Source organism: Sturnira hondurensis, unplaced genomic scaffold (genome assembly GCF_014824575.4).
Source record: "Sturnira hondurensis isolate 20B ecotype Veracruz unplaced genomic scaffold, ASM1482457v3 Scaffold0009719, whole genome shotgun sequence".
NCBI lineage: Eukaryota > Metazoa > Chordata > Mammalia > Chiroptera > Phyllostomidae > Sturnira > Sturnira hondurensis.
This window is the reverse complement of record NW_028082350.1, coordinates 1157554-1185547: the sequence shown is the minus strand read 5'-3', so window position 1 is coordinate 1185547 and position 27994 is coordinate 1157554. Positions and strand designations below refer to the sequence as shown.

The 27994-nt window shown below is 48.2% G+C and overlaps 1 protein-coding gene and 1 pseudogene across 2 annotated transcripts; one reads left to right on the top strand and one right to left on the bottom strand.

Moving 5' to 3' along the window:
- Window positions 1–246: 246 nt before the first annotated feature.
- Window positions 247–14362, bottom strand: TIGIT (T cell immunoreceptor with Ig and ITIM domains). 2 transcript variants are annotated; one of them, XR_005068134.1, is made up of 5 exons: window positions 14091–14362; window positions 12797–13126; window positions 10005–10105; window positions 3610–4950; window positions 247–258 (listed from the first exon to the last, which is right to left on the bottom strand). XR_005068134.1 is itself a non-coding variant. In XM_037057411.1 (4 exons), exons 1-4 carry the CDS (start codon window positions 14347–14349, stop codon window positions 4714–4716), a joined length of 927 nt encoding a protein of 308 aa, XP_036913306.1. In that variant the 5' UTR covers window positions 14350–14362; the 3' UTR covers window positions 3465–4713. The 2 variants fall into 2 exon arrangements, 1 of the variants encoding a protein (XP_036913306.1); XM_037057411.1 differs by lacking the exon at window positions 247–258 and having other exon boundaries at window positions 3465–4950.
- Window positions 14363–26376: 12014 nt separating this feature from the next.
- The window catches only part of LOC118994685 (DDB1- and CUL4-associated factor 16-like), a 30879-nt pseudogene continuing 29261 nt past the window's right edge, over window positions 26377–27994 (top strand).

Here is a 27994-nt window from a genome sequence, read left to right as displayed (position 1 = left end):
GTTTGAACATATTTAAGAAAGATTATAAAATATAATCTTTATAAACTTTATAAAAATATTTTATTAGATTCTTAAAATATTTTATTAGGGACCAGAGGAGAGAGGGGAGAGAATCACAGGGAAAAAGGGGAAGGATTCACAGGAACAAGTATAAAGGACACATGGACAATAAATAACTAAGGGTGGGGGGTGAAAATGGGAGGGAGGTGGGGAGCCCTGGGGGGGGGGTGGGCAGGGCTGGGAATATAAGACAGAAAACTGTACTTGAACAATAATTAAATCAAACAAAAAATTAAAATATATATATTTTATTAGAATCTGTATAATCTTTATAAAATCAAATATTTTATAAAATATAATCTTAAAAAAATTTTAGAAAAATTTTAGAAAAATTCTAAAATTTTTTAAAATTTTCTTAAATCTGCTCATACAACCTGGTAAACCTTACAGCTCTTCCAGAATTGTAAGAGCTGCCTGCAGGGGCAAGAGCACCTCCTAGTGCGCGTGGGACCACCCAGCACGGCACTGCCCCGCCCACAAGGAGCATATGAATTGTTCATCAATGGAGCCTCCATACCTTGAAATCAACTTAATTATAAACACAAATACAAAGACTGAAGATATTGACAGCACTCTGTCATAGGAAGGTCATCGAAACCCAAGATGTGTGGCTTTTTAAAAGAGTATCATCTCACAACACAAAATTTGAAATACAGATAACTTGCAGACCCCAAAGATATACCTATAATACTTAGTATTCCTTAAATCCCAATGATTAAGGGTTTGACAATTCCAGATACCTTAGTCGATCCGAAAAAGATTCTATGTCCCGTCGGGGCCTTCTGCGGCACCGTGAACGGTGCCAGATACATGTGCTTGTGATACCAAAGGCAACATGAACGTGAACTCGGCATTTTACAGCTTGCAAAGAGTCAACCACCTCATCTTACTGTGTCTTCCCACGACCCCTATGAGTAGATGTTATTACTACCACAATGTAAATGAGAAGACATTTGCAATGAGGATGGGCAAGCTGAGGTCATTCCCATGCCAGGAAGCGGCATGGCAGTGCTCAACGCTTGGACCGAGGACCTTGACGCCCCGCCCACCGCCCGCCAGAGCCACTTCTCCTTCGATCTCTGGGAAAGCAGCCAGACCTGCGGCCTCGGAGAAGGTATTCCTCACCACCTGCCTGAAGTCAGAAGGACGGTTACACTGCAAGTCTATTCCCGCATAACATCTATGAGCGGCAAACTTCTTCACAGCCCCAATCCTGTGCACAGTAACTGGACCACTTGGCTACCTGAAATAACTTTTGGAAAGAGTCTGAGATAAATTCACACCCTGCTTTTGACCTCCTGCTTTGTCTTAATCAGAGTAAGGATACAGGACACTGGGAAAGAATCTCTCTGTTTCCTCCTGGTCCTAGTTCTTTCAAATGCATTGTAGCACGGGTAGAGTGATCCAGTGGCCTATAAACACACCTCTCTGTGTTTTCTCCGTATGCAAGGCAATTACCAGGACTGCAATGCCTAATATACTGCTACTACTCACAGGTCACCGCTTGCATTTGAATTAAGTTAATTTAAGTGAAATAAAACTTAAAATTCAAGTTCCTTGGTCACATTAGCCTCCTTTCAGGTCCAGAGTAGCTGTGTGTGGCTCGTAGCTGCCGTACTGAATATTCATCCCAGAAAGTTCCGTGGGACAGTCCTGTCCTCGACTGTATCCTATACAGTTCACTCACTGAAGCATCAAAGTACGTAGTCCTGACCTCCACAAGGGCAGGCTCTTGCACACAGAAGGCTCCCCTGGGCCTCCTGACAGGTGTGGTGTGAAGTAGAGGTGCAGGATCACTTCACTAGTTACAGCATTGACACGGGACTGGAAAGAACCGGACGACTGAACAGAACTGGCGCCGCACAGCTGAAGCACTGCCATGCTGCTGACTCCCTCCCCTTTGTCGGGTGCGGTTGGCCACCAGGACACTGCCCTTCCTGGGGGGGCGGCACACACCCCACCCACCGTCCAGCTCCCCACCGCTGGGCTCTGTGGGAACTTGGCTGTGCGGTGACACTGAGACCCCAGGGGCTCACAGGGTGAGAAGGGCAAGCCATGAAATGGAACTGCATGCGAAGGTCCTGTCCACTCAGGAAACTCATCTCCCTCCAAGCTCCCTGACTCGATTTTCTCATATCTGTTCAGTATAATTCTTAGGATTATAGATCAGACTCTACGTGCCCTGGCTTCGAATGTGGGTGATAAGGAGTCGGGCGTCAGCAAACTGATTTCTCCGTGAACTCTCAACCCCTTTTGTTCTCCTCTCCTCCTGTGAAGGAATTCAAGAGGGGATCCAAGAGAGCCTGGGGTCTCTTCCTGTTTGCATTTAGTGGCCCCCTACCTCACTCAGGCTCCCCTGTGATTCTTCCCTATATATTTCTAGAAACACATAATAAAAGGAAAAAATCTAATGAAACCCCATTTGAATGAGAGAGTGACAGAGACTACCAGTCAAAGATAAGCACTGCCCCGGGTGCCAGCGTGGCTCAGGTACAGAGTCTGGAGCTACCTGGTCCAACCGAAATGCAATGGGAGCCACAGAAGCAATTTTAGATTTTCCAGTAGTCACATTAAGAGAGTAAAAATAAATAGGGGAAATTTATCTTAATAATGTATTTTATTTAACCCAGCATATCCAAAACGTTTTCATTTTGACATGTGATCCACATTTTGTTACTAATATGATACTTTACATTCTTGTTATTCATAGTAAGTCTTCAAAATCTGGTGTGTGTTTCACCCTTCGAGCAGCGCACTGCTCCCTCCAGACCAACCTCATCCACGTGCCCGTGGCGGCCGGCAGAGAGCGGCTGCTGGACCAGACCGTGCGCGACCCCTGAACCGGGCTTCTGCCGCTTTGTCTCCTCTGGTTCTCCGAGGAAAATCTGTCCATTGAATTCCACTCTAAAATGTATTCTCTGTTGAATTCAATCTCGTTTTAGTTACCTGACCAACTTATAGCATCCATGGGTCTTTTTGTACTTTTATCAACTCCAAAAGGTATTTGTAAATGTTTCCCAGGTACAATAATGTTAAATAACACCCAACTTACTCTACCTACGCCTAAAACACATCTCCAGCAAATCAGAATGCCACTTCTTTTCCATCATTACATCTTCGTTCATTTCCTGCCTGTGAATTGTGTTCTACTGCCAACCAATTTGCACTAGTTTTGCCAGAAAAATGCTGTGTGCTGCTGTGGCAAATAGCAGCATTTTCCACATATCTCTCTTTCTTCCCCAAACCTTGCCCTCTGGACAGATTTCAGCTCATTGCTCCTACCCACAGATCTGTTTGGTTGATAAGCGAGAAATATAAAAATAAAAATTCGAGGAGGAGTAGGAATTGAATTGTCTTCTTGCTCAACCAGACTAATTTTCGGGGAGCAGGGCAAGGCTTTATTCTAACGGTAGGCAAGAGGCAGCTTGCTTCCCATTCTCTCAGTCCCCTTGCCCGCAAAAGAAAATTGCTCACCGATAGGCCGCCTCCCTCCCTCCTCGTGTCTCAAGAGAGGCAGCAGGAGGGTAAAAGCCTCGAGCCACTTTGAACGAGCAGCTCCGATGTCACCCCGGCCCCAGCACAAAGGCCTGAGGGCTGATTTTAAGGGTTCAGAGAAGATAGTTTGGGAGCATACACATTTTAAAAAAACTCTCTGTCACGCTCCTATTTATTTTCCCTAGGGATAGTCCTTATTTTAAAAATCTAGGTTTTCCTTTTATTGGAAAGCAGATTATTTCTTCGCACCTCAGTGGCGGGTGGATAGAGAAGAGGTGGGTCACTGCCCAAAAGCTACGATGCCGCCCGAGGTGAGCGGGCACTGTCCCTGGGACTTCCGGTCCCACACTGTGCGCCCTCGTAGCGCGCGAGGCTGGAAGAGCCTAGAGTCTCCCTTGTCAGTCTACACCCTGCGCGATCGCCTGCCCAGATAAACTCTGAAGGCTCATTGATTCCCTTCGTACCAGGGTCTTCCTTGTGGGACTTTCAGCTCCTTGGACAAAACGAGTTCTTTGGACGAAAGTCCTGCCCTCACAAGACCAGCCTCACTGTCCCCTGCATCCGCAAAGACCACCTCACCATGGACAAGCCCATCCTGACCGCCCACCCCAGAGGAGACAGTGTGTCTGCCCCAAGGCCCAGGGCTCCTATCCCTGTCTTCTTGCTGCCCTTCCAGGTCTCTGTGGTCTCCTCGCCGGCCTGTACGTTCTTAAAGGGCTAAGACTCACGACCACGGTTTAGTCATCCTAGAATCTCTCTGCAGAAGCTGGACCCAGCCCTTAATCATGAAATGCCTTGAATGTGTGAACGTTGGCAAAAATGACAATGACCCCATAACCTGACCCCCTGCTCAGTGACATGAGGAGGTGAAACGAACCACTCAGAGCCCTCAAAGCCACAGTTTGGGCTCAAACCGCCTGAATACAAAACTGGGTCCAATTTTTTTTTTTAACATGGCATTCATAATCGAGTCTAGCTGTTCACCCTGGTCTGCCACGATAGAGCAGAAGGGAAGGGAGGAGGTAATGCAGGCAAAGGCGAAGGCGACATTCATTCGCTCCACTGAACACACACACACACACACACAGCAGCAGCAGCGAGGAGAGCATGGACCCTAAATGTCCACCTGTAACGGAGCAGCACCTGTGTCTCAGGGAGCTAACCAGTCTCTGCTGGGAAGCTGATGTCCCCAAGGCTCCGGTAACTCAGGATGTTGAAGTAATCGTGCGGCTCAGCGTAGTCGTCTCCACAGGGCTCTCCGCTGAGGCCCGCAGGCATGGCTCCTGCCTGCACACAGCTTCCAGGGGAGGACAGGACTCTGGGTCCCCATTCTTCCTGTTCTGGCAGCGCTCTCTGGATGCCACTTCCCGCAGAACGAATTCGAAGAAATTTCCTCTAAAACAAACAAACTGCAAAGTGAGTATGTAGGGATGGTATTCAAAAATTACTCCTCAACATGATACATAATTACAATGATCTGTCTTTTCCTTTCTTACACACACACTCAGGCAAAGCTGTGTTCTCACCAACACTGACTTCTCAGCCCTCAGTGTCTCACCTTTGTCACCGCTGGGCTGCAGTGCTAACCACCCTGGGGGAACAACACAAGCTGCACACACAGTGTGCCCATACGCAGTGTGCCCACACGCAGTGTGCTCACAGGCATTCCTTCCTGTTCGCTAAGCCACAGGAAGCACCTGCACTCCACTTCTCTCCTCCTCTTGACCACCCCGGCCCCGCGGGCCTCTTCCTCTCCGGCCGGCCTCCTTCCCAGGCTTCCACAGCACTGCTCCCTCCTGCTTCTCCTCCTCCTAGAAACCCCACCTTCATCTTCGGCCAGCCTTGCTCTTTGTTCTGCTTGCCCATCAGCTCCTCAAATAAAGGGTTTTCCTTCCCAGGGTTCGGCCCTCTGCTTTCTCACATTCAACACTCTCTCCGAGTCATGGCATCTACGGGAACATCTACAACCACCCTCTTCCCTCTGGTGATTCCCAAATCTCTCCCCAAACCAGCCCCGGCTTCTGCCCTGAGATCCAGACCCAGGCGCTCACCTGCTCACTGGGCAAGGCTGCCTGGAAACAGCCCCGCAGCAAGCTCCTGCTCAGCCTGCCTCTAAGGCACCCAACACCTGCCCCCTGCATGCACTGCTCCTGCCCCACAGCCTCTAACGTGCCTTACAGCACCACCTACCTGGCCAGAAGCCTGGGGGCTAATGTTAAACTCCAGGTGGAGGTAAAATCCCCTCCTGTTTTACTCCTAAGAAAATCTGAAATCTACTCCCCGTCCTATCCTTACTTTCATCTCTTATCTCTCACTGGACTCCCGTACTCACCTACCTCTAGAGCCCCTGGTAGCTCTCTCGAACTTCCACGTGGTCACCAGCAGGTGATCCATCAAAGATGGAAGCCGAACCGTGCCATGCTTCCGCCTAAAACCCTTGGATGTCTCCCATTGTGTACAGGGGCCACAAGAGGACTTCAAGGCATCTATAAAACCACTAAAGGTGTGTGTGTGTGTGTGTGTGTGTGTGTGTGTGTGAGAGAGAGAGAGAGAGGAAGGAAGGAAGGAAGGAAGGAAGGAAGGAAGGAAGGAAGGAGGAGGGAAGGAGGGAGGGCCATTGCATGAGGTGCACTCTGCTAGGAAGGAAGTCCATCACTCAGGAGGCTGTGTGGGACGCCCCCAGATGCGTGTGTGACTTGTTCATACTCACCTTCTCAGCTTTATGTCCTGCAGCCCTTCCCCAGCCAACACCCCAACTTCCAGTGTGGGGCCTGATGCCAGAGAGCTGCCATTTCCTGAGAACCTGCTGCGAGCCTGCTGGGCTGCCTTCTTCTATAATCTCACCAACACCCCTGCGGAAGTTCTGAGCTGGCTCCTAGGCACAGACCAGTGCAGTCATCTGCCCAAGGACCAATCCCATTCCAACTTATGTCCATCTGACTCTGGCTATGCTTTCTCCTCAGCCAAGCTGCCTCTCACCCTGCGGCTTCTAAAAAGCCAGGCACTGTTTCCTGACTCCCCAGGTCTGTGTATGTTTCACCCATTGTCCATCTCTGTGGTTCCCTGAAAAAGTTGTCTACTCCAACCTCCAGACTCGGCTCCACGGCACTTTGTCCAAGAAGCCTTCTCTGGCCCTGGCCGGGTAGCTCCACTGATTGAAATGGCAACTCATACACCAAAATCTTGTGGGTTTGCATCTCAGTCAGGCAACCAATTGATGTTTGTCTTTCACATCAATGTTTCTCTCTCTTCCTCTCTTTCTCTCTCTCTCCCTCAAATCAATAAAAAACATATCCTCAGGTGAGGATTAAAAAGATGAAACCCTTCTGACCTTCCAGGAGGGCTACATTCACCACCCCCACCCCCAGGCTAGCGTATGGTCCTGAATGTTGCTGTGTATCACCGAATGCTCTTACCTGACACTTTCTGTTTGCCCTTCATCTCCTCAAACTGCAGCCCCCTGTGGACCGGGGCTGGGCTGTACTCCTCTGTGTGAACCCAGGGCCCATAACAGATGCTCAATAAACGTCTTAGGACTCACACACACACACACACACACACACACACACATACACTTCGACAGCCCTGTACCTAAAAGAACTGGATTTTCCAAATCAAAGTAAGGGCTCATGGTCAGACACCTGCAACGTTGCACCTGTGGGGCAACAGGCCACAACAGTGAAACCTGTTGGGGAAAAGCAAGGCTGTGAAGCCAGCCCTCTGAGAGCAGCACAGGCGAGGGCTGCACTAAGACGAGGAAGCCAAATACCGCAGACCCCCACAGAACAGCACCCGAAATGCTTATTGCCACCAGTACAAAGATGACACCCTCTCAGTCCTCCTAGAAACCGCTCTAGAGCAAGTCACTCACCCGCACCAAAGACCTGAAGGACAGAATCACAAAGAGCCACACACAGCTTTGGAAAACAACGACAAACAAACCACATTTCATTCTGCCCCTATATCCCTTGCGCCCTCCCCTCCTTCGAGGATAGGGTGTACCAGCACCCTCCCTGGTGGCAGCGTCAAGCTCAGCTGCGCACAAATGTGTGCGGGGCGCTGGGTGGAAGGGTGGATAGGGCTGCAGGGACGGTCGCCGGAAACAAATAAGAAAACTCCGAGTGGCACCCAGCTGCAGGCCCGAGGAGCTGCGCTGGAGAGAAGCCATAGTCTTGGAAGCACTCACAAGAGTCGGGCAGTCTCTCCCCTCCTACTGTTTCATCTGTTCCTTTTCAGTACGAGGGGCTGCACCTTATCTTCAACTAGTGTGAGAACAAGGGTGGTTATCGGAGCTCATGCTGGTGCGGGAGGCAGCCTGTCCATCGTTAGAGCACACGCACGCAACCCGTTCTCAGAGAGCTGCCGTGCCCCTCACGCTGTGCGCTCTCGTCCTGTTCTTAGACCGGCCACTCCGACCTCTGAATCTGGGAACTCCTTTGGCTTTCCAAAAGTCCCCTGGGAATAAGAAATACTCCCAAGGTGGGTCTCTCAGCTGCTCCATTTCCTTCGACCTGCATGCGGAACTCTGTAATTGGAATCAGTGTAAAAAACAAGTTTGGAACTAACGCACTGATGTCCTAAAGCAGAGTGTCAAACTCGTTTTCACTGGGGGCCACATCAGCCTTGAGGTTGCCTTCAAAGGGCCGAATGTAACTTTAGGACTGTGTAAATGTGACTAACTCCATAACAGTTAAGTGAGAGTTGGGTGCTGCCGCCAGGTAGAAACAGGGTACCAGGCAGATAAAACAAGGTTGAGGGCCGGATTTGGCCTGCAGGCCTTGTGTTTGCCACCTGTGTCCAAAAGGATCAGAGGCAGGTCTGGCAGGGACAGCACTGCCCCCCTGGGGACGGCTAGGAGGAAGGACAACGCACTGGGCAGCCCTGGTCCAGCAGCAGGACACGTACCCTCCTCCCCTGAACCTTCCAGAGGGTGCTCTGGGGGCACTTCTGCCAAAGCTGCTGGGCAAATAATACTGCTTCATTTAATCTAGTAAACCCGAGCACTATGAACATTTATTGAGCACCGAGTATTATGCAGTATCATAATAAGTAAAATTTATAATAATTTTAAAGCCATATATTCGTAAAAGTGATGGTTATTAATACATGCCAGAAAAAATGCCAAGTGGCTTACTTGAATTATTTGACCTAAGTTTCCCACAACCCCATGAGAACAGCACCACAATTATTTCCAAGCCACCGATGCTGAAGCTGAGGGTTAGCAAGGCTGGTGACACAGCCAGAGCCCCGGTCCACCCCAGGTCTGTCTGAGTCCCAAGGTCATGGTCCCAGACACTGCAACCTGCTGGCTCACGGCGCCTGTAGGGGGCGCTGTTGGTGCCAGGCTGCCTGACTGGTGCCCCATCCCCCAGACCTGGAAGCGTAGACTGAGGGATTCACCCTTGGCGAGCAGCCGGCAGGCGGTGACTGACTGAGGTGGGGTTTTACAAGGCCAGCTCCCTGCTTCAAGGAGCAACCAACTCTGCACACAGTTCCTGCTTCAACCAAGTCTCCAACTAAGCCCACTTCGTGCAGAGCTTCCTCACCTCGGCCCCATTCCGCTTCCTTCAACACCCTTCACCTGAGCCCTCACTCACCCTGCTGTCGCCAGAATCCACACGTCAGGCTCTCTTTCCTGGATCTGATCTAAAACAGCTGCCCCTGGGAATGGCCCTGGATGGACTGTGGAAGGAGACGGGGTGGAACTACGGACCCCACCGACGGTGCTGAGTGGGGTGGGGCACAGATGGCAGGCCACTTTGAGCCGGTGCCATGGCTCTGACATCGGAGAAGTGTGGGGGGAAGCAGTGGTTATTAGGACTGGGAAACTGGGTGGGTTTTGCTAGACTGTCCTGGTGCACTGCACAGGAAAAGAAAAATCTGTCGGCAACTGAGCAAAGTGTGGGAGTCAAAGGCCCTCCTTGGCAGCATTTACAGAAGCGTCCTCTCCTGCACTGAACCTGACCACCAGAGGCAGAACTTCCAAGGAAGGCCAGACTGGAGCCTGAGGGAGTCTCCTCTAGCAGGGTCTTGATGGGAAATCAGAAATCTCACACACTTGTTTCTCATCCTGCAGAAACGCTGGGTGGCCCAGCACTGCTGAAGGATTGTTAACATTCAGTGAGCTAATGTACAGAAGAAACGCCTAGCACAGAGCACATTGCCAAGATGCGTCAAAGTCAGAGTAGACCAATCAGTCTCCTAGGGGACCGGCGTGAGGGACAGGCAGGTGACAGGTCCAACCTTCCAGGAGCTCCCACATAAGTAAGGGAAGGGACAGAAGAAGAATATGAACAACCTCACAAAGAGGCAAAACAAGGACCCTGAAAAGGGCACAAAGAGCAGTGGGGAGACCGCCTCTAAGTCTCTCTCTTTGGACAGAAAGACTCTGAAAGGGCCTGCGCAGCAGGGTCAGGTGCCGTGACTGGGATGTCGGCCAGAATCATTACCTTTCTGGTCAACGCGACCACCGCTGTGACCGCTGTGCAGATGACCACCAGCAATATGACTCCAAGCAATAGGATCTGGAAGCCAGTGCGTTGCTCAGCCCCTGGGGGGAGGACAGAATAAAGGAAATGGGCCGACCGCTCCCCGGGGAAGGCTGAGCGTCGGGGCGCAGAGGTGGGGACTGGCCCGGCCTCCCTCCAGCCACAGGACAGGACCGATGGGCCCAGCTCTTCCAACAGCAGAGCACCTGCCGGGTTGTCAGGGGCAGCCGACACCCAGCTGTGGTCTGCCGCACACGCCAGACACCAGCACTCCCTCCCTTGATTCCACAAAACCACTTCTAGCGATTATCATGAAATGAAACAAATGATAACATCCAGAAAAAATGGAAAAGGAATATGTTTATTAAACTTCATATTTATAACCATATTTGTAGAAAAATAACTTAAAAATTAAAACAAAATTAATACTAATGTACAAAAAAGAAAAAAGCACATAACCTTGCACCTTAAGCCTCTAGCACTTGTTCACCTCGGCTGTGAGGCCCAGAGGGCGTGCGGTCCTTTTGCTGTTTTCTTTTCATTCATATCACACATGGTGCTTATTAAATGTCTGTGATATGAATTGAGGTGTGAATAGGTGAATTTCTATTGACATAAAATGTCACTGGAAGGAGGAAGAGGCAGGAGGGAGTTTTGAAGAGAGGAGTGATATTTGGCCCAAGGAGGAGTGTGAGAGAATCAGGACAGTCGCCCACCGTGGCCTGTGCTGTAGGCGGGAGGGTCTCCCCTCCTTCCCAGAAGCTTGGGCAGAACTCAAGTGTCCAGGGAGAAAAGAGAAGGGTGTAGCAGAGGCTGGGGCCTCTTTCCTCCAATGATGGGCTTAGACTGCAGGGAAGGTGGCTAAGGAATGCCGTGCCTAGGACAGGGTAGTGCCCACAGTCCCCATACAGAGCTGGGAGGGGTAGGAGAGGGAGCCCAAATTTGCAGAGCGAGCTTCTTCTGCCCTGAGGATTGAGTTCCCTGCTTGGCCGCAGGCGAGGAAAGAGGGCAGTGGGGGAGCGAAGCGCTGGTGGAGGGCAGTTGCGGAGGGCTGTGCACACAACCGGGAACAGGTGCCGGCTGGCTCTGGTCTGCGCGCTTCATGGGCTTTCATCAGAGCCAGCGGAGAAGGAGCATTTGAGAAGAAACTTTAAGGTAACTGTTTCACAGACTTTGCTAACTCATAAAATTTGATTTCCAACACAATAAGCAAATTGAAGTCCCGAGGGGGCAGTTTAGGGGAACCAGAGCGCCTGTGTCGAAATCAGCTCTAATGCTCTGAGCAAGCCAGTGGGAGAGGACTTGTGTTCACAGCTGAGATTTACTTAGTGTTCACCACGCCTGTTCCAGGGGCTGTTCTCTAGGCATTTTCTCGCAGTAAGGAGTTCAGTTCTATGTTAGCACCTCATAAGGGCTCACAATTACCCTCATTTCACTAATGAGAAACGTATGCCCAAAGGAGCTAAGTAATCTCGCCTGAGGCCAACAGCAGCACCAGGGTCGGACGCGGGCTGTCTGGGGTCAGTCTGAGCTCATAACCCTCCAGCACGTGGTCTCTCAGGTGTGATAATAATCCTTTCTCACCTTCCAGACAACTGGTTCACATGTCCAGATGCATAATGAATGTGAGGTTATTTTGGAAACTATGACGTACACACAAATGTGAATTATCATGAATTAAAGATAGAACTGCCCTATGACCCAGCAATTCCACTTCTGGGTATTTATGCGAAGAAAACAAAACACTGATTTGAAAAGATACGTGCACCCTTAGGTTCACTGCGGCACATTCACAACGGCCGGGACACGGCAGCCACCTGGTGCCCATTGACAGACGGGTGTGTGGAGATGGCGGGGCGTGAACGCACAGTGGGACGCTGGTCAGACGGAAAGAGGAGGAAATCCCACCACCTGCAACAGCAAGATGGACCTGGAGGGCGTTATGCTGAGTGAAATAAGTCAGACAGAAAAAACAGATACCATGCGACTTCATGTATATGTAGAATCTAAAAAACAAATAAATGAGCAAACTAAACAGAAATAAACTCGTAGACACAGAGAACAAACTGATGGTCGCCCGATGGGAAGAGAGTTGGGGGAACAGGTGAAGGAGAGGGCGGGGTTAAGACAGTCACAGGGATGTAAAGTACAGCACAGGGAACATCGCCAGTGATATTGTAATAACTGGGTATGGTGACTGATGGAATTATCAGGGTGATCCCTTTATAAGTTACATAAATTTCTAATCACTATGTTGTTCACCTGCAACTAATATAATATTGCATGTCGACTGTAATGGAAAAAAATGTTTAAACATTTTTAAGCTTCGGTTTTAACTAGCTCTAATGCTTTATAAATTTGGGGGCTAATTCTAATTTGCATGATCCATGCTAAACTAATAAATGAGAACATTTTTAGATGGCCTTATCAACTGGTCTTCCTAGTAAACAAACATAAAATGTCCTTCTTACACCCCAAAAGTGTGGACCTCAGCCCTGGCTGTCCATTCGAGTCACCAGGGACACCCATAGAGCCTGCCACACCCGGGCTCTGCCCCCAGGGACACTGGGGAGCAGTGGTGGAGACTGGTGGAGTCGATCAGGGCCAGGGCATTGGTGTCAGCGGTACAGAAAGGCTCCCGGGTGATGTGAATGTGAGCCCAGGGTCGGAGGCCCTGCTCCCCGTGTTGGGCAGGGATGCCTTTTCTATCCTAGAGGGCGAGGTGCAGCGGCCCCTCCGCCCAGAGGGCATACCTGAGCTTTGCAGGACCTCCAGGAAGAGTCTCCCTTTGTACATGCCGTCGGGGAAGGTGTGGTAGATGCAGGAGTACTCCCCTGTGTCGTTGGTGGTCAGCGACCTGAGAGTGAGGTCCAGGTTGGGGCCGAGGGCCACCCGCTCCCTGAAGGCTGGGTACGCGCGCCAGCCCAGGTTAGTGTGGTAAATGGCCAGCATTCGGTCCTGCTGCTTCCAGTCCACCTGAGTCACTGTGGCAGTGGTGGAGGAAAGGTGACACTGTAAGGTGACAGAGCCTCCTTCCTCTGCAGAAATATTCCCTGTGGTTATTATTCTGCCTGTCACAGCTCCTAGGGCAGAAAAAAGCATGTGTGAGTCTCGGGTCAACAACCGGCCTGGGACCTTCCCGTGGAAATTCCAAGGGGCTTTGTGTCCAGAATTGGCCTTTGGAATGCTGGTCTCCGAAGTCCCTCCTGTCTCTCCCCCAGAGGGGACTGTAACTGCCACACAGCGGAGCACTTTGCCATCCCAGGACACTCCTCTGCGGTACAGGTCCACGGCCCACCCCCACATTGCCCTCATGCGCTTACTCAACCCGAATGCAGACCCTGGGGGCTACTCTTCTGCTTCACTGTCTCTCCCAGCAGCTCCGTTCCCTCCTGGCCTCGTTCTCCTTCAAAATACAATCTGGCTGTTTGGGTGACTGCCACTTGGGGGGCCCAGAAAGCCCTCCAGGAAAGCCACGGGACCCAAAGGGAAGGAGCACTGGAGAGAAACTGTTTCTCCAAGGCAAGGCCACCTTTCAGCTCTCACACCCCTTCGATGGTTCAGAAAGCGACATAAAAACTAACGTGTGCTGCAGTTTTTAAATATCCATGTCCCTTTTAATACAGAAGGAAATAGATTTAATATAGATTCAATCCATAATGGTAGAACCTCTAGAATTTTGATCCACAGAAAAGGTACAATACGTTCCTAGAAGTTTCCTCTAGGACAGAAGAAAGGAAGATGGAGCAGGAGCGAAATTCTACAAGCGAATTGATTATTCCTCTTTCTTAGTCCCTTTCTCTCCTGCTACCTCCTTTCTTGGGTGGGCCAGCCAGGCTCTCCCAACCTCAGGTCCTTCACCTGCCACCCACGACAGACCTGTGCCCCCTCCTCAGAAAAGGAGAGGAGGACGCAGGGCTCCGAAAACTGTGGCTCTCTTCCCACAGACAGACGCAGCGTTCACTCCCAGCCTCCCCTGTCCTCCCCGCCCCCCCCCCACTCTCCCTCCTCCGTAGGTTCTCTCTAGGCTGGATTTGCAGCTCTTACCTGAAGCCAGGATGGCAGCCTGCCTCAGCCCCTGGGCCCAGATCAGCAGGAGGCCCCACTGCATGCTTCTGCCCAGAGGGCCTCCAGGAAGCAGAAGTGGCCTCATCTGCCACGGAAACGGGCCCACTGTAGATGGCAAAGTGAAACTGAGCCCGTGAGGAGAGAGGGTCTCGGAAAAACTGAGTTCAGCAAAACCAAAGACAGATGAATTTCTCAGCAAGTACACACGGTGCACAGGGCGAGCCACAAGAAAGATCATGAAGGAAACACATTAAAAAATAAGCACAGATGTGGTTAGAGGTACATTACACTGGTCTTCAGATTACTATTAGCCAATCTGCTGTCTTAAATTCTCTCACTGCACTTTTTTTTAAAAATCAGCCTTTATTTAACAAACTCATGCCAAGATATCTGTGGCATGCCCAGGATTTATAGAGCCTGTTACCTGTCTCTCCCTGACTTCACCCTACTAGAGTGCGCAAAAATAAGAGAAACTCAAGTCTGTTTACTTTTAAGCTAGGAACTGCACTCGAAACCTAATGAGCCAGTGAGCAAGAGGCATTGACTAGGGGGCACCAGACATGGGTGGGACACAAGTCTTGGGCAAACAGAACCCTTTCACTTGAAGGAGGTCCTCTCCTTGAATCCTCTATCTTCTGTCTCGTTTATATGGATCAAGACTGTTGAATTCCAGCTTAATCTCTCTGACCCCGTATTATCAAAGGAGACCAGAAGAATGAGTTTTCTTATTCGTGGCAACCCCAGGAAAACCAGGAATGCAAAGTAGGGTGAGCCCCCCCATCGCCTGACCCTGAAAAGAGATGGGGCGACCCTCGCTTACTTCATTTGTTTGAAAATCCCTGGGTGCCCACAAAGCACCAGACTCAACAGCCAACTCTGGCAATATGAGCCTAAAAATTCATAGCCCTGCCCTCAGACAGCTCACAGCCGAAGCAGACTTTCTGGCAAGGCCACCCTCTGAGGAGAGGAGGAGGAGGGTCCACACTGACCTGCCTTCAGGGCTCCCCGCTGCTTCTTGGGTGAGTTCCACGGTGAGTGTCCGGAATCTACACAGCTCCACCAGGGGAAGCATCCGGAGCCTGGAGCTCTGGCCCCACCCTTCCCGGCAAGCACCCTGAGCACCCACACCCTCCAGGCTCCTTTCATCCTTCTCCACTGATGCTTCTTCACCTAAGAGCAGCCTCTTCTCCTCCCTAGTCCTGCCTACCCCAACTCTGCACCAGGGCCCGTTCACATCCCGCCAGCCCCTTAGAAAATGCATGCCTCACCAGCTTCTCGCTGCCTTTCCCAAGGCAGCCCGTCCTTCAAGGCTCACATCAAAACACAGCACCCTTTTCAACAGCCATGGCCCCTTTAGCTAAAGGAGCAATAATACCTAACGTGTGTCCAAGGAAAGGTGTTGAGGTTGAACTTGTGGGGTGGATCGCAAACTGGTTGCCGAGCCAAAGAAGCCAGGTGTGGGAAGGCCAGAAGCAGCTGGTGGGAACAGAGCACACAGTGGGTAGATGCTGGGCCGGGGTGAACGTACAGCCCGTGTTTCCATAGCACGGATGGTTGGAAACCACAGAGGCAAGGCCTGTCTTACACAATGAAAAATTCAAAGACATTCGGACTGAGTAAAAAACAAAAATTAGGGAATTGTTCTATTTGTTTCTTAGCAATCAGTTCAAAGAGGAACAGGGTCAAGTCCATTCTGATGACCGTCGCTCTCCAGAGACATTGGAGCTGGTGAGCAACAGGCTCTAGAGCAGCAAATACCTGGGTCCACATTCACCCTGGTTTGGTGACCTTAAGAAAGTTCCCCAATCTCCTTAGGACTCAGTTTCCTCATCTGCAGTAAAAAAAAAGAAAATATCTTCTTCCCCTTTTCATGGGTCATTGTGAAGATTTGGTGGGTAGAAGTTTGGGAGAGTATTTAGAACAGTGTCTGGAGCCCAGGAAGGGTTCAACTCATCGAGGGCAGCATTGAGAATAGTATTAAGCAAAGAAGTAAAGGCAACATCAGAGAAGAATCTCTCTCTGTCTAGGTGATGTGTTTTGCCAGGAGTAAACCCTGGTCTCTGGACTCCAAGGCCTCCTCATACTGTCACACACGTCTGACATAAGAATATGAGGATAAAATGTCCCAGTAGAGTGGCCACTGTACCAGCTGGACCCTGAAGAGGCCTTGGAGGAAGGTGAATGACAAAAGGTTCTCCTCCGGGGAACCTTCCAGAAGTCCCTGTTTGGAGCCTCCTACTGGGCGGGGCCCCGTCTGGAACACTTGGTGGTCTGACTGGCCACTCAGAGGAGCAGGCCTGGATTGAGAGCTCCCAGGCCACGGGAGCCCTTGGGTCAGCTGGCCACCTTTTGGCACAGCATGAACCTGACTCACCTCTCCATTTGAGAGTTTTAAAAGGAGCCCCATAGTTTTTTCCGCCCTTGATTCTGAGGTTGTGGCCGAAAGGATCCGGTTAGTCTTGTTGCAGCCACATGGGCGTAAATACCAAGGGAAGTAGTGCTGACCCAGAATGCAAAACACTCCCCAGGCCCCTCATTCCTTTCACAGCCCAGCCTCCCCTCACCCTGCAAGCTGCCTGTGAGCCCACAGACACTCCAACCCCCGCTCCCCGCCCCACAACCGCCCTCACTGTAGAGGGGAACCTGTGGCCATGGGCAGGGGTCACAGAACCAAAAGAACAGAGCTGACGTGGTCACACTTCATATATGACCTTTGACTTGTACACAGGAAATGCTACCTAGATTGCTCTCTGGGTGCAGACCAATCTCTCAGCAGTGTCTTTGATCTTCAGCCTCTCCGAAGTCCTCCCTCGAGCTCTGACATGGTTGGGGAGCTCCAGGGATGTCCCAACTTTCTTCCTCTTTTCCCAGCCGCTCCTCAAGTGCAGCACCCTGCAGCAGCGGCAGTGAACCTCTCAGCCAGGTGCTCTCTCACGCTCCATCTCGCAGCCCAGCGCCTCCTGGTAGCGGGCTGTCTTGTGGCCAAGGGGGCAGAGGGCCCTGATGCCTGCAGGTGCGCAGAGGGCTCTGGGAGTGGGAAAGAGAGAACACAAAAGGGTCTGCCCTGTGTCCCCTCCCCCATCTACCCCTTGTCATAGCAAAGCCATCTCCCAGGGGAGCTGTGGGAGCAATGGGGCGGTTGTTTGAAAGCCCCTCGTGGAGAGAGCTGCCTCAGAAAATCAAAGACCCAGCATGAAAGGACTGGCTATCGCCTGAAGCATTTTAGTAAGTCTGTGAGCCCTGGGGTTTGTTGGCTGAAACTGGCTCCTGGTAAATGCAAGTGGGCAGAGTCTGGGGGTGGGATTGCTGATGTAGTCAGTCCAGCTCCCTCGGTGAGGTGACTCCAAGGACCTCCCTGACAAAGGCTGCCAAGGACTTCAGTGGACTACAGGGAACTTCCTTCCCCTCCCAGCCATGAAAAAGGACAGAGACCCCTACGGGAGGCTGGAGTGCAGTCATAGAAAAGTCTCTGGGAAGAAGCAGCTGACCTCTCCTCAACTTAGGCCTCCCCTGCACCTCTCTCCACAGCCCTCTTGCCCACAACATCACCCCCTCAGTGCTCCTCCCCCATGCTAGATAGGACCGTAGTGTCAGTCCACCCCGGTCCCATCTGCCTTGGGAAAGGTGTCCTCTATCCTGGAAACTTCCATTCTGCATCCTACTCCCTGGGGCCCTCAGCCTCCATGGCAGCCAGGACTGGGATGAACGTACATGTGAACACATCCACCTGAACACATCAGCCATCCGGGGAGCCGAGCTCTCCCTCCACCAGTGATGAGAACGCCAGGCCTGGGGGGTTTCACAGGCCGGCTGCAACCGACCTTTCAAGGGCAGGTAATTTCAATGTTGGTTAAAATACACACACACAGGATGTAAAAAGGAAAACTTCTAAATTAGTTTTATGACATGAACTTCGAAATGATATAAACATTGTTAGGATTACGCACGGTCCTAATCTCACAAGTGTTGAGGGAGAAAAATTCTAAATAAAATAGTCACACAGACCCCAATAGCGTATTAAGCAAAATACATAATAATGAGGTAGAATGTATTCCAGTAGATTCAATGCTGGGAAATCTATTAATATTAAATACTAGATCTACATAGAAAAATCATATGGTTTCTTCCTCTAATGCTGAAAAGAAAATTCAATCCCCATGACTGATCAAATAAAAAACACTCAATGAAATAATTATTGATACATTCTTTTTTTTAAATTTATTATTTCCCACAGTTTTTTTTAAGATTTTATTTATTTATCTTTAGAGGGGAAGGGAAAGAGAGAGGGAGAGAAATATCAATGTATGGTTGCCTCTCGTGTGTCCCCTGCTGGGAACTGGCCTGCAACCCAGGCATGTGCCCTGACTGGGAATCGAACCGCAATCGTGTGGTTTGCAGGCCCGCACTCAGTTCACTGAGCTACACCAGCCAGGACCTTGATACATTCTTTCTTGACATAGTTAAACACACACACACACACACACACTCAGCCCCAACATCTTTTTTGATGGGAAAACACTAGAGGTTTTCCCAAGAAAGTCAAGAATAAGACAGGGGCACTCACCACCCCCACAACTAGTGACACTTCAGAAAAGTTAGCCGACTTCACTAGGTGAGAGCAGCAGGGGTTAGACATTTAAAAGTAAGTATATTAACTATTTCTAGTTATTCATGGAAAACTCAAGAGAATCAATGGAGTGGGGGGAAATCCACAAAAATTTAAATTCTGCAAAATTTGCAGGATATAAAATTAACATAAATAAATGAGTAGTTTTTCAATATATAACCATTAACCAGTTAGAAGACATTTTGGAAGAGAAACTCATTTATAGTGGCAGCAAAAAAAGATAAAATACTTAAGAATAAACTGGATGAAAAATGTGCAAAACATTGAACAACACATTTGATGCAAAAACATGAAAAATATTTGACTCAAATAAATTAGCTATTCAAATATAATTTAAAATAAAACCATACAAATACTAAAAGGAAACTTAGATAACTTCCTTTAAAACCTGGAAGTAGAGAAAACCTTTTTAACTATGACTCAAAATCTTGAATTGTAAGTACAATTTTGTAAGCAATTTGACTGCATAAATTTTTAAAATATATTTCAAAGATTATGCTATTACAGTTGTCCCAATTTTCCCCCTTGGCCCCCCTCCACCTAGTACCCCCAATCCCTCCAGCAGTCCCCCCTTAGTTCATGAATATGGCTCATACCTATAAGTTCTTTGGCTTCTCCGTTTACTATACTATTCTTAACCTCCCCCTGTCTATTTTGCACCCACCAGTTATGCTTCTTAATCCTCTACCTTTCTCCCCCATTCTCCTCCTTCCCTCTCCCAGTTGGTAACCCTCCAAAGATCTCCATATCTATGATACTGCTCCTATCCTGCTTGTTTGCTTGGTTTGTTATTTGGAATCAATTACTGATCGCTATGAATTTGCTGGCATTTTAATGTTCATCATTTTGATTTTTTTAATATAGTTCCCTTTAATGTTTCCTATAATAATGACTTGACACTGATGAACTCCTTTAGCTCTGCCTTGTCTGGGAAGCACTTTATCTGCCCTTCCATTCTAAATGATAGCTTTGCTGGATAGAGTCATCTAGAGTGTAGATCCCTGCTTTTCCACACTTCAAATACTTCTTGCCAGTCCCTTCTTCCCTGCAAGTTTCTTTTGAGAAATCAGCTGATAGTCTCATGGGAACTCCTCAGTAGGTAACTATCTGCTTTTCTCTTGCTTTTTTTTAAAGATTCTCCCTTTAGGAGTAAAAACAGCCTCTTCAACAAATGGTGTTGGGAGATCTAGACAGCTATATGCAAAAAAATAAAACTCAACCACCAACTTACACCATACACAAAAATAAATTCAAGATAGGTAAGAGACTTAAATACAAGTTGTGGCACCATAAAAGTCCTAGAGGAGAACATAGGCAGAAAAATCTCAGATATTCCACACAGCAATATTTTCACTGATATGTCCCTTAGAGCAAGGGACATAAAGAAAAGAATAAACTTATGGGATCTCATCAAAATAAAAAGCTTCTACACACCTAAAGAAAACATCAGCAAAATGAAAAGGGAACTAACCATGCGGGAAAATATATTTGCCAATGATACCTCAGACAAAGGTTTGATCTCCAAACTACATAAAGAACTCACACGATTCCACTTCAGTAAGACAAACAATCCAATTCAAAATGGGCAAAGGACCTGAACAGATACTTCTCCAAGGAGGACATACAGAGGGCCCAGAGACATATGAAAGGATGCTCAGCATCACTAGCCATCAGAGAGATGCAAATTAAAGCCACAATGAGATACCACTTCACTCTGGTCAGAATGGGCATCATAAACAAATCAACAAACAACAAGTGCTGGCCAGGTTGTGGAGAAAAGGAACCCTAGTGCACTGTTGGTGGGAATGCAGACTGGTGCAGCCACTGTGAAAAACAGTGTGGAATTTCCTCAGAAAACTAAAAATGGAACTGCCTTTTGACCAGACAATCCCACTGCTGAGACTATACCCTAAGAACCCTGAAACACCAATTCAAAAGAACCTATGCACCCCAATGTTCATAGCAGCACAATTTATAATAGCCAAGTACTAGAAACAGCCTAAGTGCCCATCAGTAAATGAGCGGATCAAAAAACTGTGTTACATTTACACAATGGAATTCTAGTGCCCAGCAGAAAGAAAGGAGTGCCTACCCTTTGCAACAGCATGGATAGATCTGGAGAGCATTATGCTAAGTGAAATAAGTCAAGTGGTGAAAGACAAATAGCATATGATCTCACCTATAAGTGGAAACTAATCAACCAAATGAACAAGCAAGCAAAATATAACCAGGACACTGAAATAAAGAACAAACTGAGAGTAACCAGAGGAAAGTGGGGAGGGGGAATAAAGAGAAGAAGGGGAAGGGTCATCAAGGAAAAGGTCTAAAGGACACATGGACAAAGCCAAAGAGGGGTGGGATTGAGGGTGGGGTGGGGTAAAGTGGAGGCAGAAAAATGGAGACGACTGCACCTGAGCTATAAAAAAATACGTATCAAACAACAACAAAAAATATTCTCTTTTTAGCTTTAAACTTTGGCATTTTATTTTTTAAAAAAGTGTTTGCATTTAAAACAATCATAAAGAATGAAAGACAATGGCAAGCTAGAAAAGAATATTTGGAACTCATTTCACAACCAAATGATTTATCTCCTTATGATAACAGGATCCTAAAAAAATCAAGGGAAAAAAAAAACAAGAACCCTGAAGATATCAAAATATATGAACTGATAATTCATAGGAAAAGAAATACAAGTGTTCCTGAAACACATGGAAATTTCCTCCATCCCAGTCAGAAAAGAGAGACATACAGTGAAACTACACTGTGAAACCATTTCTTACCCACCACATTAGCAAAAATCAAAATTTTTACACTACACTGGTGAGGCTACAGAGGAACAGGTGCCGTCATGTTCTGCTGTTAGCACCACAGGAATACAAAATGATGCAACTTTTTTTGGATGTGAATTTGTCAATATCCTTTCAGAGCTCAGCCAGGTTGGTGTAGGAGTCCCACTTCTAGAAATCTATTCTAAGGATATATTGCACAAATGTGAAGCAAAGTTATTCGTTAAAGCATTATATGTACTAGCAAAAAAACAAAACACAAAACAAAACCATGAAACAACTGAAATGTCCATCAGCAGGGGCCTGGCTGCATCAGCTGCAACACCCTGGCCCTTCCTGAATAAACCTCACTCCCTCGGCACCACGGAGAACGCGGCAGCACGGGAGCGAGAGCGAGAGCGCGTCCTGGTACAGACGTGCAGTGATTTCCAGAGACTCTGTTAAAGACAAAAGCAAGGTGCCAAATGGACATCCCAGTACGCTGCTTTTGCGGAATGGGATGAAAGGGAGTAAATATATGAGTACAAATTTGCTCATATTTATAATAGGAAATGCTGGAAGAATTACTCAAATTAATTTTTAAAATGGGTTACTATTAAGTGACGGGAAAGGGGGTGGGAGGAGGGGATTGGGATGGAAGAGAAACTTAATTAGGTACAGCTTTTAACTTCTAAGACTGTTTTACATGCTGAAACATTCATATTGTATTAAAAACAAAAAAGCAACACCATCCTCAAAATTGAAAGAAAAATGGAACAAATTAATCCACTCGCCTATAAAATTAGTAACAATCACAGAGAAAAAAGTCATTTCAACTGATTTCAAGACTTAGCTCCTTTATTTTCTGGGTGGGATATATTTCAGGGTAAAAAATATATATTCTATTTACTCAAGTTGTATGGTTATTTTGAATAAGTAATACTATTAAAATTGTTTAAAACCAAGCTTTGTTTAAAGCTTTGTTTAAAGCTCTAATTGTTTAAAGCTTTTTTTCTGAAAAGCTTGGTTTTAAGTAGTTCAAAAGAAAATAGAAGTATAAATTCAAATAAGTAAAACCCTGTAATGTTAAATTTGAATTTGAACTCTCCTTATAAAGTCATGATTTAGCAGAATATAAATACTGTCTAGTGAAGCCCATTGAATGAGTTTAAAAAAAAAAAAGTTCCAGTAGCAAGAGTGTCCCAGCAGCCAGACCGTGGTCTGTGAAGCTGTTCTGCACTTGGGGAACGGGCGCTCTTGAGAGAAAGGCCCGGCTCCAGGCTTGGGGCCACGAATGTGCGAGGCAAGTGTGGGGCATCCCGTCCTGGTAGGAAATAAAGAATCTTTCAGAGATTAATGGGATCGTGTCAAAAAGACCACACCAATTTGCAGGGACCACAGCGCGGCCAGAGTTGGACCAATTAAAGTGTGAAAAGGAAAAATGGCTGTAAGAATATATTAAAGGCCTTAAATCTGTAAATGACAGTCCCAAAACAGAAAACCCCCCCTCCCCCCCAAAAAAGAACTAAGCTTCCTTTGTTGCTATTGGAGGTAGTTACTATACCAACTCTTTGTTTTGAAAATTGGTAATTAAAGTTCAAAACATTTATTTGGTCTTTCCATTTGGAACTGTATTTAAGGATGATTAAATAGCCCCAGTTGATGAGGGAAACTGCTTCTTCGCAGAATAATTCCAGCTAATAAATACAAAATAAATTTGGTAATCCCTAATAAAATAGTTGATTTAATTAAGGATCATCAATGAAAACTAAATTCATTATGTAGAATGTGCTGGCAAAGGTGATGCTGCAATATAACTGCTCAAAGGGAGACGTGCTGTCTCCTCTTTGTCCCGTCGACTAAAGCAAAGTCTGTACAACCAGACACACCATGCCATCTGCTGGGACCAGATGTGCAGGATACAGCATGAGTCATGAAATATTCTTGCCTGAAACATTTACCCTGAATCGAAACAGACCTTTAGGCCTGACTTACAGTTTATAGGAAGCTCAGTACAGCGCACAGGTAAACTAGTTGAATTGCTCCACTATGAAGCAGAGAAAAAGGCAAATTCGGGCAATTATTTCAACAAAACAATGTGGAGGAAGAAAGAGGGGAGGAAGACTATTTTAAATTAACATCAATTTAGGAGCTATAACAGCTAAATGCAATTCATGGTCCCTGATTGGCCTTTGGTTTAAACAAAAACATTCCAGGCACAATTGAAAGAAATCAAACATGAACTGAGCATTAATTATATTGATAAACTATTGTTAGTTTTGTAAGTGTTACAACCTCAATTGTGTTCCTCCCCTCCTCAAATTCTTATACTGAGATCCTAACTCCCAGCAGTACCCGAGTGTAACCGTAATGGGAGATAAGATCTTTGCACACGGCTGTGTTTGCTCACTCTCTTTACAGCGAGCCCGCATCCCGTGGGACTGCTGTGCTCAAGGAAAGAGGAAACCTGGACACAGAGAACCTGACGTGTGTGCAGAGGGACCACCCAGGGAAGAGGCACTGAGGGGCCATCCGCACGCGGAGGAGAGAGGCCTCAGAGGAAATCAACCCTGGTGACAGCTCCATCTTGGACTTCCAGCCTTCAGACTGTGAGACAATAACTTTCTGTTGTTTAAGCCACCCAGTCTGTGGTATTTTGTTATGGCAGCCCTGGCAACTAATACAGTGTGACAACGATGATTTATGTAGAAAAAATGTTTAGAGATTTCTACTGAAGTTTTTAAGTGTAAAATGTGATAATGTCTGTAATTTTTAAATCCCTCTAAAATAATGAAGAAAAGGTGGTAAAATGATTGGTAAATTAAGGCGATGGGAATGTGGATATTAATTATCTTTCTACCTCTCTGTAAATTAGAAGCTCATAGTAAAAAGTCAAAGTTAAAAGAAAGGAAATGTTCAGACACGGCCGGGAGGAGGGCACCAGGCAATGGGTGCAGGCAGCCCCGAGGAGCCGGAAACAAAGAACCTGGGGCATCGGCCTCTGTCGCTGCGGGATTGAACGCAGCACCTCTGTCTTTTGGTGCATCTCAACGTGGTACAGGGCAATTAGCATGGAAGCGCACATTGCATCAGAGGAATTGCCAACAGCAAGGCTGTGAGAAGGAAACGACTGAACATGAATCCGCCCTGGCAGTAGCTTCGTCGGCTAGAGGCTAGAGTGTTGTCTGGATGCGCCCAGGTTGAGGGTTCGATCCCCGACCGGGCACATGAGCGAGACCTCGATCTCTCTCCCTCCCTCCCTCCCTGCTTTCCTTTCTATCAAATAAATAAATAAAAATTAATAAAAGTTAAGTTGGTTTGGCTGTAAAACATTACTAATTTTAGTCACTTACATGAACTACTAAACATTTAAGTATAACTACTGTTTAGCATAATACTAATTATGCATACAACTGAAAATGCAGTTGGAAATATAGAATTAATTTGAAATGTCATAATAATTAAAGGAGCGTTTCAGTATTTAGCCAGATTCCTCACATTGGAAAGGCAGTTCCTCGTCTGAGCTAAGGCTGCTTGATTCCCTGTCATAACAAATCCACCAGCTAACACGTTTCTCCATGTCAATCAGTCAACAAACATTGAGCACTTACTTTGCAAAACTGCTCTGTGAGGCATTATGGTTGATATGACGTTTACCCAAAGGTTTACAATCTAATTAGAAAGTTCACACCCACACAAAAATATTGTAAAATATAAGATAAGCTAAAATCGCAAATGACTGGTACAGATGGGCAAAGGTAGATTTGTAGGATAGTCATTTGTACCAGATAAAAGGAGAAAGAGGTAGTTGTGTGGGTGAAGCAAGGACGTCTGATCTCGGAGCGAGGAGACGGACCCGAATAATATCAGGTCTAACGGGGAAGCAGCCCTCAGTCTGCAGCTGAGGCAGAGGCAGAGCCCCGGGGACAGTGTTGGCCCACACGCCCGGGTTCGAGTGCTCCTGACACCTCAGGAACAGGATGGGACACTAGGCCGTGCTTAAATCGAATGCTCGCGCACAGGGATTCTGAAAAAAACAACAACAGCACATTGTGATTGTGGATGGTCCGTGGCTCAAAGGAAGGAATGAACAAAGTCTTAGTAAAGAAAGGATTATTCATTCACAAGGCCCCACCTGGTCGCACAGGGGTTGGTGTGCATCGCGGGCTCCCTTGGTCAAGGTCAAGTGGGAAACACAAATGCTCGATGCGCCCCTGAGAACAGCTCGGGGAGCAAACGAGCGTCCTGTGGGGCTGCAGGGCGCCCGGGAGTCAGGTTGTGCCCCACCAGTCGTCCTGGCTCCACGGGGCTGCCATTCTCTTTGCCTGAAGGAATTGAAGCTACCCGGACAGAGTGTCTGAGAGAAAACTTCAGGGGAGGTGAGACACGATCCGAGGTCTGAAGAACGAAAGGCTCGTAGAATTCCGCCGGCGAAAAAGAGGGGTCAAAAGTGAGGGGCGGCCTCCCGACCTCTGTTTGGTTCTCAGTAAAGCCTCAGCCCTTTCCCCGCCACCGCCCCCCACCACCCCCACCTCCCCCCACCTCCCCCCACCTCCCCCCACCTCCCCCCACCTCCCCCTCCCACCTCCCACTTCCCACTTCCCACCACGGTCTGCAGTGCAAGCCCAGCGTAGTTCGCCCTGGCTTACCTTGCTCCTGCTTTAGCTGGCGCCAGAAACCCACGCCTCCTGCCTCCTCCCTCATGCTCGTCGTCTTGGTTCCTCCTCCCGTAGGGCTCTAATCCGACCCACTCTCCCACCTTCCGGCCTCCCCACTCCAAACTCTCCCACTGTCCCTTGAGTCTCATGGGTTGTCGTCAGCAATACTCCTTTTATCTTCAAAATCACTGGTTTTCATTAAACACTTGGAAGACATGCGAATTCCCAGGCCTAGCGAATCCGACTCTGGTGGCGAAGTCGGGGGCAGAAGTCTACACGGTGAGGATCCCCCCCCCCGCCCCCGCCCCGTGACTGCACAGGTGCTGAAGTCCATCTGCAAGCACTCTCCTCCCTGACCTCCGCAGAGCAGCCTCTGGCCGCCGGGCTCCCTTGCTGCACGTCCCCTGAGACACCCCAGCCTGGAGCAGCAGCGGGGCGCCTCTCCGCCTTCTGTCTTCACTTTTCTTGTGGCACACACGCCAGACCTAGGGCACACACGACTCCTGAATCACCCTGTCTGAATCTCTCAACAGTAACCCTCTTTTCTTTTACTCTAACACGATGGTCTCCACGCTTTTCCCTTTTATTTCATACACCATTGCTTAAAAAGAATTTAAGTAGTGACCTCCCAAATGTGTGTTTTCATATAAAGTATGCACATATATGACTATAGTTATATTGTATACCTTATAAAACAGAAACTGAAAATAGAAACATTAGAGATTAGGTAAAATATTTAAATAACAAACGTGAGGAGGTCTTCCGGATGTGCCCCAATGGCTCATGTGCTGCAAATTACTTCGGAGACCTCGGCTTGAAGAAACAGACCTTGCAAGGACCATGCTTCCACTATAAGTTTCTAGACCCAGAGGCAGGGGGGCCTGCTGACTAGGAGTACAGGTTAGACCTTTGCAGGTGTGTGATAGTAAATAGTCAACAACAGGTGTCAGAGGGGGAGAAGTGCTGGGTTGGAAGCCTTTGTCAACGTCAGCGGCATTCCGAGGCTACCAGCGTGACGTCTCTGACCATGAGTGCACAGTCCTTTGGAGCAAACAGGTGCAAGTCAGCTCCACCGCTAGGTTTTGGGTTAGGTCTATGTTTCAGCTAATTCCCTTTCTTCTTGGGAACTGGTTTCCTAATTAAGCATTTTCTAATTAACCTGCTCCCTTTTAATTTCTCAGGTTGGGGTAATTCTTTAGTCCTTCCGGCTTTGGTGGGGGGCCCCAGGTCTGATTCAGGAGCCAGAGGGGCACCTGAGACTTGTCCCTTTGGGAGTGAGAGTGGGTGGGGGAGAGAAACAGGGACAGCCAAGCCTTGGAAATCCCTACCACCTGGCCCCGTGTCAAAGCTACAGCTTCACGCAAGTGCACCAGCCTACACTGAGGGCACTGGGACTTCAGTGGATTGCTCCAACACCCGTGCTCCTTAACGCCAATGGCTGCTGCCTCCCTGCTGCCCTCCCCATGTGCAAACCCTGATCCTGACAGCAGCGAGTAGGTAGGAGCTCTCGAACTTTTTCATTAAGAGCCGAATGAAAGTGAACAGTGTTGATGAAGGCAAGTGTCACTAATGCGGATGGAGTGTTCAGGTGCCAGGTACAGCTCCAACCACTCTCTGCAGTAGGTGTTATGAGTATTCCAGTTCCGCAGATAGGGAAACAGGTTTGGAGAGGTTAGACCCTCTGCTCAAGGTCACATCGCTAAGAGGTAAAACTTGAGTTCGGAAACAGCCAGGCTGACCCCACAGCCCTTGCTTACAGAGGCCCATTCTGCTGCTAACCAACAGCCTCTGGGTGGTCTGCCGGAGGCAGGCCCTGCGTGGGAAGAAAGCCAG